Source organism: Lingula anatina, chromosome 1, assembly GCF_051362555.1.
Source record: "Lingula anatina isolate TDL-2025a chromosome 1, LinAna3.0, whole genome shotgun sequence".
Taxonomy (NCBI): domain Eukaryota; kingdom Metazoa; phylum Brachiopoda; class Lingulata; order Lingulida; family Lingulidae; genus Lingula; species Lingula anatina.
The window spans coordinates 2,330,032-2,344,419 of NC_141767.1; the positions used below are offsets into that span (position 1 = coordinate 2,330,032).

Consider the following 14,388-nt stretch of genomic DNA (forward strand, 5'->3'; position numbering starts at 1 on the left):
CATTGCTTAGCACTGGGGATTTCTCAAATATGTGTTTTTGAATAAACTGTTGTAAATGAGGTATGCTCTTCAGCATGTATAACAAGGTTTTTTAATTTACTGAAGTATTCAATAATATAAAAATACAAATCTGATGTGTACTAAATACATTATATCTCCAGCTTTCCAGCACTTTTACCTAAGTGTATACAGTTGTCTTTGAAAGTTTTTAGTTTTTATGAACATCTCTTTAATTGGTTGATAAGACCAGTTTAGACCAACATTAAATATTTGCTCAACGCACCTCAATGTTTTACTATTCCATTTCTTTACACTTGTATGAATCAAGCTTGTATGAATCAATAGGCAACAATAAAATATAAAATGCATTTATATCATTCTACTTATCTCGATTCCATAATAAGAATATTCAATATCATGAAAAAATAATGAAAGAAACTGCTCCATGTAGCTAGAATGCCTTAATAAAAAGAGAATTAAAGTGGGACTTAAATAATAGTTACACCTTTAACAAAACTAGTTGCCACAGGCTGAAAGTTTACCAGGATTTGATAAATTATAACAGCTACTGTCTTGAGCATTTACATTGACCCTCTAGCACATTAGATTCTAATGGTGTTTTAACATAAAGCTCGGGCACATATATCAGGTATTTACATGTAAGTTAGAACTCATTATTAGAGCTGATTGCACAAAAGCTTGAAGCTGCACAGTGGGACTAACCAAGGAATTCTTATGATGGGAGACATAAAGGCTGAAATCCTTATAATTTGGTGATAAAAACAATTCAGCAGGAATCCATGCTATCATGATAGCAATGTCTATGAGTACTGTGAACAACTAGAATTTATTTTTTTGACAGGATTTATTCTAAAATGGGTATGTTATAAAGTAGTTTCAATAGGTATGCTACTTTCTTTATCCATGTCTGCAGGTAAAGCATCTCGGAGTTCATCCACACCCATGGACAGCTCATCTTCTGGCGTTGAGGCAACAGACCCCTCAGGACCACTGGCGCCATCTTCTTTGCTCGACCGTAACTCGATATTGGCTGCGTGAATACGAAAGTGCAGTCTGGACTCTAAACTGTAGCCCTTGAAATGTCTGGAGAGAAAATGTGTAAGGAATTCATAGTTAAGGACTCAAAAGAAAAAAAGAAACAGAAAACAAGCAAAACTGCTTTAAACAGTGAACCATGTGATCAGACTTGAATAATGAAAATAAATGGGGAAGAAGGGAAGATGACAAGATTTGGCCTTCAAATTTTCATGTCTAAAATTAAGTGTTATGAAAACTACATATATATAACAATGACACATTTGACCTGTACATGTAAGTGCAAACATTGCAATAATATTCATTTATTTATTTATTTATTATCATAAGTTTCATAAATACTGACTTTGCTTTGTCCAGCAGCTTCTTTGCCTCATCAGGTCTCTGTTGTTGCATGCACAGGAGGGCCAGCTCCATGTGTGCCCAGGGAACCAAATAGTTGTCACATTTCAATTTCTTCTCACTAAATACAAACAGATCAAATTATATTAATAAACAAAATATCATATAGAATGCTTTTATGAAAAGGAATAAGATATTCATTTTAGATTTCAAAAATGTGAAAAAATGAAGTACTTATTGAGAAGGTAAAAAGATACAATATGACCTCTAAAGTAAATCTTTAAAGAATATTTTGTCAGAGTGCTAGAGTTATTTAACACCAGGGTTGTCTAAAACCAAAAAACAAACATCGTTACATTTTTTATTTGAAATATTAGCCTGTTCTTCTCACCTGTCGCACACCTCCTTAAAACATATTTCTGCCTGGAATGTTCTGCCCAGGTGCTTCAAACACACACCTTTCAGATGCAGAGCTAGGCAGTAGTCATCAGTGAAATACTGGAACAACTCTGGAATAAAACACAGTATTGGCTTATATACAATCTCTCCAAATAATTCACCACAAAACAAATATGATTTTAACAATCAGCATGATTTGAATTTCGGATTATCAAAAAATTTTTTCTACAATATATACGAAGGTTTCACTGTTTCACAAATTCATACATATTTACTGTTACCATGGCAACCTGTCTCACCTTTGCTTTCTAGAATAGTGTTGATTGTGGCTTCTATCACAGATATTATAGGCTCTACCAAGTCCGTCCTCTTCCCAATGATGGAAAACCCATTCCACACATATATCAGTTCCTGATTCACAATAAATCACACCTTTAACAGACAATCATGGGACTCTAATGTGATGCGAGGAAATTCTGATTATCAATAAAACCAGGTTGAAGAACCTTTTAAAAGTTCTTAAAGATTTTTTTTCTCATTTTCTAGCATATAAATAATATGTATAAAAAAATCTGGACCTAAGGCTTCATTCACATGCAATGTCTTTTCTAAATTCTATTTTCTATTTGCAGTGTGTCTTATGATCACGGTCTGTGCCCTGAATATCCCACGGCGTAATTACTGGCAGCGCAAGCCAGTTACTATAAGTTACTATAAGTAACTGGCTCGTGCTGCCAGTAATTACGCGGCGGGATATTCAGTGCACAGAGCGTGATCATAAGATAGCGCGAATAGAAAATAGAATTTAGAAAATAGACATTGCATGTGAACAAAGCCTAATATTGAAAAAAAAAAAACAAAACAATTCTCTGAAGACACAGAGACGAATGTGCTAGCTGTTGGTATACAAGAATATTTTCTTACCAGTGCTGGAAGTGTAAGCCTATTCTTTTGTTCTATAAATCTCTTAGCTTTCTTCACAGCAAACTTTTCTATTGGTATGGACTTCCCTGCTATCCTCTGCTGCAGTCTGGGAACTTCACTGTAAAAAAATTAATTAAAAAAATAAGAAAAAAAAAAAAAATATATATATATATATATATATATACATATATTTATAAAACAAAAACAAAAACTTCCCCACCAGTAGGATTCCCTGCCATCTATTTCCTGGAGATAGAATGAACCCAATTTTATATGTACTTTGTACTATTATCAAAACTGAATTAAAAATTTTGAACAGCTAATGGAAAAAATTATCCCAAAAAGAAAGATTTAAAATGATAGTGTATCTTTCTCCCACATACTAGTAGTTCATTCTTATACTTACCCATAAAGATAATTGATGTGCTCCATTGTTTCCTCTGTTTTATCTGCACACATCATAAGAAATGAAGCTTTCTGGTATGTGTAAGTTGCTTTACTCCAGCGACTCTCATGACAAAGCTTTTCAGCATATTTCATCGCCATTAACCAGTCACATTTGAAACTGAAACAGAAATTATGATTTTTTTTACAACACACATATGTACATGTACCTTCATGTCTTTCAAATTTTCCTTTCGTATTTTAAAATCCCTTTAAGAAATACTTAAACATTTAACATTTGTTAATGCCTAAAATAGTCAAAATGTTAAATGTTCCATTATCCTGACAAGGAATGCATGTAAAAGGTAAGCATGATAAATCTGCCCCCCAAAGAACTGTAACCACACCAGTATCACCAGTATCCCCTGTGACACCAGTATTACCTGTGACACCAGTATTACCTGTGACACCAGTATTACCTGTGACACCAGTATCACCTGTGACACCAGTATCACCTGTATCACCTGTGACACCAGTATTACCTGTGACACCAGTATTACCTGTGACACCAGTATCACCTGTGACACCAGTATTACCTGTGACACCAGTATCACCTGTGACACCAGTATTACCTGTGACACCAGTATCACCTGTGACACCAGTATTACCTGTGACACCTGTATCACCTGTGACACCAGTATTACCTGTGACACCTGTATCACCTGTGACACCAGTATTACCTGTGACACCAGTATTACCTGTGACACCTGTATCACCTGTATTACCTATGACACCACATCAGCTCCCAGTAACAAAGATGATGGAACTGTTTCCACTCCATCTGAGATTCCACGGACTCCTCAAACCTTAGTATGGCCTCATCAAGGTTGGCTTTGATTTCTTCAATTCTCCCAGCAAAAAACAAGAACAGAGCACCTCTGGGATAACTTTGTAAGCATGGAGTTAGCACAGTTTCAGCAAGGGGGATGTCACCATCTGCTGTGCCTGGAATGAAACACAATAAAAAAACAAAATATAAAACATATAAAACACAATATGATATATGTATGGACAGCCAAAATAAGACTGCAAACATAATCCAAACTTTTGTGGGAAGATCTGTCATTACATGTTTCAGCTTTTAAGGCATACCGATAATTTAAAGTGAAATATAAGAAAGTCATTTTGCTGTTCTGGGTATAAAATAAACAATCCCTGTGGACCAGGCCCTCCAGTAAAAATCAATTGCTTACTGACCTACTATACCTGACAAGACTGTGGTATTGAGTAATTTACCTAATACATAGGTGACTAGAGTGTGATAAGCAATTAGGATTATAGAACATAGTGGTCCCCTGAGACTGTGCCTGTAGCTGCTACCCAGCTCCAACTCCTTCAGGCCAAATCTCTGAAACAAAAATATACTCAATGACTTGGTTGTACTGATAAATCAGCTCTACAGAAACGATAAATATCAAATAACCTTGTGTGTACTATTTATAATCTGAATGAACAAAAAATGTCTTTATTCAATTTACAACAAATGTTTTATCACTGAAAAAATATTTATCCATTTCATCATTATTCATATTATTCTTGGTGGGTCAAACTTTTTTTTTTGCACTCACCTTGTTTCCTGAGAAACCAACAAACTCCAAGAGCTTCAGCACCCTTGTTGGCAGCAGTGAGATTAACTGAATAGAAATATAATGTATTACATTCACACACTTCAATGATGTGCACAGGAGATCTCACGTACATGGTATTAAAAAGAAAACAGGACCATCAAAATATCTAAAATTTCTTAACACAAAGGAAAACCACTGTCAAAAAACTACAAGAAGTGTTTATCTTCTGGCCATTCCAAGAGACCACAGTCAAAGCTTTGGAAGTGAAAACAGAGCAATATTCAGTCCTTCATCTAATTCTGTGTAACAGGAGGATTTACTTACCAGATTAAATGCACCAATGCCCATTCTGACCCCACTTTCAAAGTGGATTTTCTCTTTACAGCCGTTCCATGTTCTGTTCTGGAGCATCTTGGAACATTCCCTGTAAAGAGCAGAACAGTTAGGGCTCATTCCCAATGAAATTATCTGATCCAACTCTGTGGGAACTCTCGCTGAATGCAATCAGATTAACATGTCTCCCCTTGTTTCCACCGCACTCATAAAGTCACCAGCATTTCTGCATTCTACTCAATGCCAGGAGGAAGCATGTTAATCTCCTAATCTGTTAATCTGGTGTTGAGTATAATGCAGTCTGATTGCATTCAGCATGAGTCCCCACAGAGTTGGATTGATCTATGCAGAACAAGTTTCATTGGGAATGAGCCCTTAGACCTCAAAATAGCACTGTGAAGTTACACAGGAAATGAAGAGAGCAATAAAATTAAATAAGTGATGAATACCCAGTAGGTTCAATGTAATTCAATATAAAAGTACCAACTTACTTATAAGACAAGTAACATGCCCGTATCTTTAGTGCTCCTTTGACGAAGCTGATAAGGTTTTCATCTTGCACAAAAGTCATCAAGGCCCTCTGTATTAGGCACTCAGCATAACACAGCTCTGCGTGTATTTCTTCTGTGGTGTAGTTATCATAATTTATTTTCTGTCCCTTGGCCCCCCTGGCTATGGCACTGACCACGGAGGTCTTCTTACGGAACTTGTTACAAACTTCTATAGACTTCTTTATTGTCTCAATGGCAAGATCAATATCAGCCTAAATGATAAAGAAGAGGCAATTATTATATAGGGTTTACATAAAGCAGATCATCACCTGCATGTGAGGAAGGAGCTAAAATTGTCAAAAACATGACTCATAAAAAATTGTTACATTTTATTGTCTCACTGAATCCTCCAGATCTTCAGTTTTGTAAAACAAATTTTAGCAGATTATGTATCATTTATTCAATACATTGACGACTGTTGTCTTACATAGTTTGCATGGAGCACTATGCCACCCCAGCCTTGTTGAGAGTAACATAGGTATATACACTTACTCTCTCAAATGTCATAGCAGCTTGCAGGTACATTATTGTACAATACCCCAGTGCATGGTAGATACTGCGATCAGCCCTAAAATAGACAGCACAGCAGTCACAGATAATAGACATTATAAATTTGAAGTACAGGATATGAGCAATTAAGGTGCCATTAACTATCCCACAGTACCAGTGAGTTAATCAACAAATGTAATATACTGGTGAAAAGGACATTTTCAGCTGCTGGCCCTACTTCAACATCTAAAAGCTAATTGAGCTTTTAAAATCCAATCAATTAGGCAATCTCCCAATAGAAGCCAATACATTACCATGGCTGCATTCTCTCTTTTGCTTCAGTGAATTTGTTGTTCAAGAAGAGGTTCAAAGCAATTGCAGCTTCTTCAATCCCTGTGGCAAGGTTGACTTCTGAAGGGCTGGAATCCAAAGATTTAGACCATTAAAAGTCATTTGTACTCGTTCCTGTCAGTCAACCTTTTCCAGGACAATCATCTACAGGGGCGGATTTAGGCCATCTTCTGGGTCTTCCGGAAGACGGTCAGATTTTCAAGTTTACATTGACGGGTATCTAATGTTTTCTGTCGGAAGACGGTCAAAATGGAGGATGGATCAACAAAGATAATTTGGATGACTGTCAGAAAATATCTCTGGATCCGCCCCTGATCTATCTATTAGACAATAACCAGCTGATCACAACCATATCCAGGTGGACATTCACAAGATCAATTAGCTATATGGGGCTCCTATAATGAGTGATTTTTGGAAACCGTAGACCCCCACACACACACACACACCCCACCCCCCATGTAACACAAAATGCCAAGAGAATAAGAAAAAGAATGAAAACTTGATATTTAGACTGTTCCTTTGAAAACCAAATTAATATTATTGTAGAACCAGAATTTATATCTTAATTTCATGTTAAACATAAGCCTGATGTAAACAGGCTGTCTTTATTCATGAGCGTTACCAGTTCTTATGAAAAAGTTGTTGACCAAATTGAGTAGAACTAAAGATTGATTGCAGTTCAATTACATGTGACAGCAATTTTGTAATAAACAGAAAAACACATCCCTTCTTCCCACATGGCTTAACTGGATAATCATGTAAATAGCTTCCACTGTAAGGTTCTATATAAGTAGACAGCTGTAAGGAGAAAAAAAAACAAGGAAAGTTTCAGGCTGAAACAGGCGTTTATTTTCCTTGTTTTCATTCTCTTAGGTTTACAGCTGAAATTAGACATGGGCCCCATTCAGGTGACTAACTAGACTAGACTAGACTAATCAGAATAGGGGACTAAATATGGCCAACCCACTTGAATACTATTTCCCACGGGATATCTATTCAGTGTCCATTAGGGGATTAGACGGCAAACTTTGTAGTGGGACACCATATTTGACCCTCGGAATATTTAGACCCCTATTTTGAATGAGGCCATGGTCTTTCTATGCAATACAGCTGTCAGCTGGCCACACATGGGAGCTCTGACATGAGACATGGCATCTTTTTCACCTGTATATAATCAAACAACATGCAATATTTTATAATGGACATTATCTGACTCAGTTTTTCTTTGAAGTCAAAAATGGACTTCATTAAAGAAAAGCCATTTTATGAGCCATTTTAATCTTTCAGTGTGTACATTCCTAAAGGATGCCTTTTCCAGCAAATTTGGTGTTTTTTAACCATTCTATTTCAAGTTTAACAACAGTTATTGCCTGTTCAGCTAGTATTTACATTTTATCAAAATCAACGCCATATTTTGACGAATGGTAAATTGTAAGCAAAAATCTTGAAATATGATCTTTACGCCCACTTTTAACTTTCCAATACGGTGAGTATTTCATTCACAAGGCAAAATTTACATAAAAGATAATAACATTCAAACTACAACTACCCACATCCGTTCTCTGACATTTTATCAAGTCACAAAACAAATTAGCCATTCTAAATTGCACACAGATATGGAATCAGAAGTGAAAGAATTTATGCATTTGAAACCTTTTCAATTCACACAGGCAATATTGATTTGTGTTACAAGTATTTCCACTTACATCTCAGTGGATCCCTTGTCATTTTGGACTGTAGATACTGTCTCTTTCTTCACACTTATCTCCAACTTTTCTCTTTTTAATTCTGACATTGCTGCTTCCGCCATGTGTTCATCAAACAGCAAAAATCAATTTTCTTACACATAAAGTCTTATATACATCTACTGCTTCCTGCCTTCAAGTGAAAATTGATCCCGCCCACTTAAAACGCTCATCATCTTCTGACAATATAAAAAGATTATACCACTGCAACTAGATCCTTTTACTGTTATATCTGGAGGTGAAACAAAATCCTTGTTTTTATGACACAAACACAAATTCCTCAGGGCCAGCTAGTACCTATGTGTATACAGAACTACGTGGTACTTAACAATAGTCCTGTCATGCCAGCTGGCCACTCATGTACTCAACTGAATCAATACTGTGGAGTGACCATCTCCTCTTTTCTCTGTGGTGGAATACATTGATTTCTTGCATTTGAAAGGTATTAATTCATTAAGAGCAAAAACAGTACAAGATTATACAGGTGGGTTCTTGGAATGTCCATTATTATAATGATTGATAAAGATGAAATAATAATAGACTTTGTGCAGTTTGGTGTTATATTGCTGTCAACCGTTTATCAGTATGTAGAAAACTTAACATGCAATTTCTGATTCAGTCAACATCTTGAGATGAATTTGTTGGAAGAATCTGATTAAATCAAGAATGTATTATTATTATTATTATTATTATTATTAATGTTACAACACATTCTTGTTTATGTTTAACCCTTGTATATTTGAGAAAGTTGCTTTGAAATGTTCTTTCACCTTTATTTATACGGAAATTATAATAATTTACACCAGAATAATGCAATTAATAACATTTGAACTTTCTGAAAAGATTTTTTATTTTTATCTTTTCATATTTATATCTTCATTTAATTTCCTCACTGGCATATATTATCATATCTTTATTTATTTATTTATTTATTTATTTATTTATTTATTTATCTATTTATTTATTTATTTTGTTTGTTTGTTTGTTTGTTTGTTTGTTTGTTTGTTTGTTTTTGTTTTAAACAGCTTCCATCAGATTTGATCAGAATAAAAGAAGATACTATACAATCTGTTGAATTGTTAGTAAAGGCTATAATTGAAACAACACAACAGAATTCTTTGAAGTATCCAGTATTCTGTCTGGCAGGGAGAAAGCTAATTTTCAAGTAAACCTTCTAAGTTAATAGGCACCATACTCTTTCAAAATTATGTATAAGCTCGAGTTCTTCAAGTTTTTCTTTATACCTGTAGTTGATAATATCCAATACGTAAATTGAAACATGTATGTATTTTAGCTAAAAATTATAATCATATGAAAACATACAGAACCCAAGGCTGTCACAATAATAACAATGTTTAAACAGTCATAATGAAAGTAACCATATACATGTATTTTCTGTCCTTATAATCAACATAATTGACAAATAAAATATTCTTTCCTAGACCCCCTGTATTCATAGCAATGGAGAATAAATAATTGATGTCAATCAATAACTGCCAGGTAGATGAAATGATGCATATAACTACTGGCTACCAGGTAAGAGGATCACCCTCTAAATATAGTTAATGGATCCGAGGCCTACTCTCTCTCTCTCTCAGCTGTTGCTATTTGTTCCTTTTCCTCTCCTTTCCTGTGTCATACCCACACCCAACATATTTAACTAAAATCTGATAATGTTTGTATCATTATTAAAATTATCAGTAGCAAGGTTAGGTATAAAAGAATTGTTGCAATAATAGGGTGTGTACTAATACATATTATAAAAAAAAAAAAATGAAAATATCTGTAATCACTCCACATCTCCATTTAATCAATATTTTCTTTTTTTTCCACAATAACACATACTGCACTACAGTATGATGCAGAATGCAGGAAATTAATGTCTTTCTTTTCAGCAGCTGGGTACCTCCTTCTGAATATTAAATCTAAAGAATATTAGGGTGAGAAAATTAATACTTACATTGAAACTGCTTCAGCTGCATCTTGAAATGACTGAAACAACATAAAGTTATTTAATTATTTGCATTTTTCTAATCTAAAATGTATAGCATTTCACCAAAAGTCTAGTACATGCTGCGAACATTTGATATATATATATATATATATATATATATAAAGGTGGCGCTTGTATATATATATATATATCCAAATCTTGATCTTTTTCAATATCCAAAGTGAGCACATAAAGAGATCAGAATATAATTGAAGTTAGCATCACTAATCATCAATAAAATATGGGTATATTTATAACAACACATGCCTCCAACCCTACTCTACCTGACCCCTGCCCCTCCCCCAAAATGTGCAGCTGTGATTGGCAGCATTAGATCTACCTTAAAACTGGCTGCTGATGGGGAGAGTCTGATAAGCATGCATGTATGGAGGATTGAGAGTGAAGATTTTTAATTAAGCTATCTACATGCAAGGAAGGGGGGCGTCTCGATAGTCCGAAGGTTCATTGGTCCGAAGGTTCATTGGTCCGAAAAACGGTAACATTTTCATAGGTTTTTAATCAAGGGTTCATTGGTCCAAAGGTTCTGTAGTGAACATTCGGACCAATGAACCTTCGGACTATTGAACCTTCGGACTATTGCTACGGCCCCCAAGGAAGCTGCATGTCTCCCTTGGAGCTCAGTGTTACACCGATTATCTGGACTACTGCATCCTAGGCTTCATTCACATGCAATGTCTACTAGTATTTTCTAAATTCTATTTTCTATTCGCGGTATGTCTTATGATCACGGTCTGTGCCCTTAATATCCCGCGGCATAATTACTGGCAGCGCGAGCCAGTTACTATAAGTTACTATAAGTAACTGGCTCGCACTGCCAGTAATTACACGGCGGGATATTCAGGGCACAGACCGTGATCATAAGATATAGCGCGAATAGAAAATAGATTTTTAGAAAATAGACATTGCATGTGAACGAAGCCCTACTGTACTTATGACTGATGAATAATCATGCCTATAGGCCAAGAGACTGATGACCATTTCACGTCAAAATTTTAGAAAACTACACCTGCTGTTAATAACAATTAGCCTACAGACCAAAGTAATATAACAATTAACGTGCAGCTGTTAGGCTGCTTGAGTGTGGATTGGACGTTTCTTCCGAATCTCCTTTTTAAGAATTGTGAACTTTCACAGTATAGCTCAGTGAATATACATCAAAAAGAACAGCTCGGGACGAAAATCTTACCAGTGATACTCATAGTATCAACATTTGATAAACATTAAAATCATATTCCCGTTCTCTTCACTCTACAGTAGTACGTCTTGGGGGAAGGGTTTCTGCATGCCGTCAGAAGAAATAGGGTTTTTCTGCATCAAATGCCACTCAAGAAAATATGCTAAACGAAACTATTGAATGAAATACAAAATTTCTTTTTATCATTTACCTCGTCATCTTCACTGTCATTTTCTTCACGACTTGCCATTCTGTTGCTGTGTTTACAAATCAACGAATCCGAGAGTTTTAACTTCAATGATTGTCAAAAGGTGGCGCTTGCTATGACATGACTATCATTTTACGTTTTCCATCGACCCTTTATAGAAAGTATTTTGCTCAAATGACATCGGAATAAGAAATAATCAATTACAAATTATCCAATACTTTATCAGATATTATTTTTCCACACGTACATAGGATAATTTTTTATAAGTGTGTATATTGTTTGCGTGCGTAAAGAGACGTCTATCGTGAGAATTGGAAGATATGTCGCAACAAGTAAAATACATTTGAAGCCATATATTTATCAATTAAGTATGTTACCTACACACACAGAATGGCTTGTTTAGTGGATTTTGTGTAAATTAAATATACATAAATTCAATTGAATACCAAAGTATATCATATAGTGTGAATATTCTGACACTGAAAGTGTGGCGAGTGCCTTGTAAAACCAACTTGGGTCTGTCGACATCTGCCTCTCGTTGTGAAGTTAGTGCCCATCACTTCCTGCTGACTTTTTAAAGCGTGCAAGCTGCACCTTGTAAATATTGAATAATGTCGTCCCACAATAGCGCAAATGATCCAAGAAGACCAAACAAGATACACAGGTGAGTCCCTCCCTCTTTCTATCTCCCTCCCTCCCTCACTCTCTCTCTCTCTCTCTCTCTCTCTCTCAAGAGTTCAACTCAGTCTCAGTAGTCTCTCTAAAACACAGAAGTAAGATTGTTGGCAAACGAATCGTGTAGAAAGTATTTTCATGCTAACTGTTTAAGTTAAATTTTCACTGACGCCTTTCTGCATTTTTCAAAAAGAAAAAGTTCTGTGTTTAAAATTTTTAAGGCTATGATTTTTTTGATCACGGGGTATGGTCATTGGTTGCATGTGACAGTGAAGACCCCGCTAAATAAATGAATGGTTATTACAATAGGGATACTTTGCAAAAACAATAAGATCTATGCTGACAAAAGATAATAATTATAATAAAATTTCGTCATTGACCCCATTCCGAATAGGGGACTATCTAGTACGAGGGTCAAATATGGATGACTCACTTGAATACTTCACAATATTTATTGAGTGTCTATTCTTTAGCGAATTATATAGCAAGCTTGACCCCCGGACTAGTTAGTCCCGTATTCTGAATGGGGCCATTGAAAAACTAGCTGTTATCATCTAAATATAAGGGGCTTTTTTCTGTTTGGGTTTGATTAGTGGTAATTGTTTTAACTTCTAGGTATACACCTCCTTCAAGCACAGGGCCACTGGAAGATCCCACTCCAGAATACATGAATTTGCTGGGTATGATATTTAGCATGTTTGGACTTATGATGAAGGTGAGGTTCCTATATTTACAAGCATATAATCTTATAAGAATCATTCAAAAAAAGGTGTATGACTAGCAATATGATACTTAAAATCTCATTATGATATAAGATTTTGTAAACTGTTAATTTAAAATCTTTCACAGAAGAATTAGTTTGGATGTCTGGACTCTGTCTCTTACAGAGTTTATTTGAGGACAGGTAAATTATTACTACTTTGTATTTACATTATGGAGCAGTATAGAGACCAGTGAATTTTTCTTCATTGGAATACTAGATTTATAAAATGTTTGGTTGCTAGGAACAATGCTTTCTATTTCAGGTGAAGTGGTGTGCGTGGGCAGCAGTTTATTGTTCCTTCATAAGTTTTGCAAATTCCAGAGCTTCAGAAGATGCCAAACAACTTTTGAGCAGTTTTATGTAGGTTGATAGAAAACATTTGCAAAATAGCTTATTGGATTGAAAAATCACAGAATTTTTCATGTTCTTTCTTGGTAGTATTTTATGTTTAATAAATCATGCAAAAAGAAGTCACCAACTTAAGGACTTAAATAATTTTCAGGGGCAGATTCAAATATATTTTCTGGCAGTCTTCCAAATTATCTCTGTTGATCCATCCTATATCTTTTACCGATTTACGACAGAAAAAATTAGATGCCCATCAATATTAACTTGAAAAATTATGACTGTCTTCCAGAAGACAGCTTCCATCCTCCCTGATTTTATGTGTGGGCAATTTCTTTCTTTGAACTTATATATAAGTTTAATTGTATTAAAGCCATTTGAAAATCTTTATCTTATGTTTTCCATATATATCTATATTATTTTCTAGGCTCTCCATATCAGCTGTAGTAATGACTTACCTACAGAACCCTCAACCCATGACACCACCATGGTGACAGGAAAAATAGAAAAAGAAACATTGTATTGTAATTTTTCCCCTGTCACAGGCAGTGAGGGTTCAGTATGCTGACTTGGGCCATTGCAGATTGAAATGCTAAATTAACACAGAGACAACTGCCCCGTCTGCAAGGACAGCACTGTGATGGACATACAAAAACTGTTGAAGCTAATAATGCTTGCACTGAAAATTACTTATGTTGTGATACTTTGAAGGGAGAAGTGTAACCAACTGATAAAAAGATTATATGAGTTAATTAGATTTATATGTGCATTAAGCAACATTAGTACATAATATTTAGTAGAATTTTTAATGCCAGCTAGCATTTTATTTGATTATAGTAAGAATGATAGAAACCGTTTGATAAACACTTGTGTAGATTTATTGAAGACAATATGAAATGCTATTACTATATTGTTTGGTATAAAGATAAAAAGGCAATATTAGTTATCAAAATAAAACACATTTTACTTGATTTTAATCATATGGTTTTATATGTAGTATAAATTTA

General features: G+C 35.0%; 2 protein-coding genes across 5 annotated transcripts; one reads left to right on the top strand and one right to left on the bottom strand.

Moving 5' to 3' along the window:
- Window positions 1-528: 528 nt before the first annotated feature.
- LOC106176067 (tetratricopeptide repeat protein 39B) lies at window positions 529-11,753 on the bottom strand. 4 transcript variants are annotated; one of them, XM_087009988.1, is made up of 15 exons: window positions 11,602-11,753; window positions 10,163-10,194; window positions 6,421-6,525; window positions 6,110-6,185; window positions 5,558-5,829; window positions 5,058-5,157; window positions 4,734-4,799; window positions 4,363-4,513; window positions 3,891-4,110; window positions 3,128-3,286; window positions 2,722-2,839; window positions 2,097-2,208; window positions 1,790-1,907; window positions 1,403-1,519; window positions 529-1,104 (listed from the first exon to the last, which is right to left on the bottom strand). In XM_087009988.1, the coding sequence occupies exons 1-15, from the start codon at window positions 11,638-11,640 to the stop codon at window positions 885-887; spliced, it is 1,905 nt and encodes a 634-aa protein (XP_086866114.1). In that variant the 5' UTR covers window positions 11,641-11,753; the 3' UTR covers window positions 529-884. The 4 variants fall into 4 exon arrangements, with proteins under 4 accessions (XP_086866114.1, XP_086866122.1, XP_086866109.1 ...); XM_087009996.1 differs by lacking the exon at window positions 11,602-11,753 and adding an exon at window positions 11,403-11,482; XM_087009983.1 differs by lacking the exons at window positions 10,163-10,194; window positions 11,602-11,753 and adding an exon at window positions 8,164-8,429.
- Window positions 11,754-12,048: 295 nt separating this feature from the next.
- LOC106176072 (PAT complex subunit Asterix) lies at window positions 12,049-14,358 on the top strand. Its single transcript, XM_013558291.3, has 4 exons — window positions 12,049-12,262; window positions 12,889-12,988; window positions 13,299-13,396; window positions 13,809-14,358. The coding sequence occupies exons 1-4, from the start codon at window positions 12,210-12,212 to the stop codon at window positions 13,873-13,875; spliced, it is 318 nt and encodes a 105-aa protein (XP_013413745.1). The 5' UTR covers window positions 12,049-12,209; the 3' UTR covers window positions 13,876-14,358.
- The last annotated feature ends 30 nt before the right edge of the window (window positions 14,359-14,388 follow it).

Excerpts from the sequence above, each read along its gene's own strand:
- LOC106176072 (XM_013558291.3), top strand. The coding sequence starts at position 12,210 with ATGTCGTCCCACAATAGCGCAAATGATCCAAGAAGACCAAACAAGATA. Across the intron at positions 12,263-12,888 it reads AGACCAAACAAGATACACAG|GTATACACCTCCTTCAAGCA; the intron begins GTGAGTCCCTCC and ends TTTAACTTCTAG. Across the intron at positions 13,397-13,808 it reads CAACTTTTGAGCAGTTTTAT|GCTCTCCATATCAGCTGTAG; the intron begins GTAGGTTGATAG and ends ATTATTTTCTAG.
- LOC106176067 (XM_087009983.1), bottom strand. The coding sequence starts at position 8,267 with ATGGCGGAAGCAGCAATGTCAGAATTAAAAAGAGAAAAGTTGGAGATA. Across the intron at positions 3,287-3,890 it reads GAGCTGATGTGGTGTCATAG|TTTCAAATGTGACTGGTTAA; the intron begins GTAATACAGGTG and ends TTTCTGTTTCAG. Across the intron at positions 2,209-2,721 it reads GGCTTACACTTCCAGCACTG|GAACTGATATATGTGTGGAA; the intron begins GTAAGAAAATAT and ends ATTGTGAATCAG.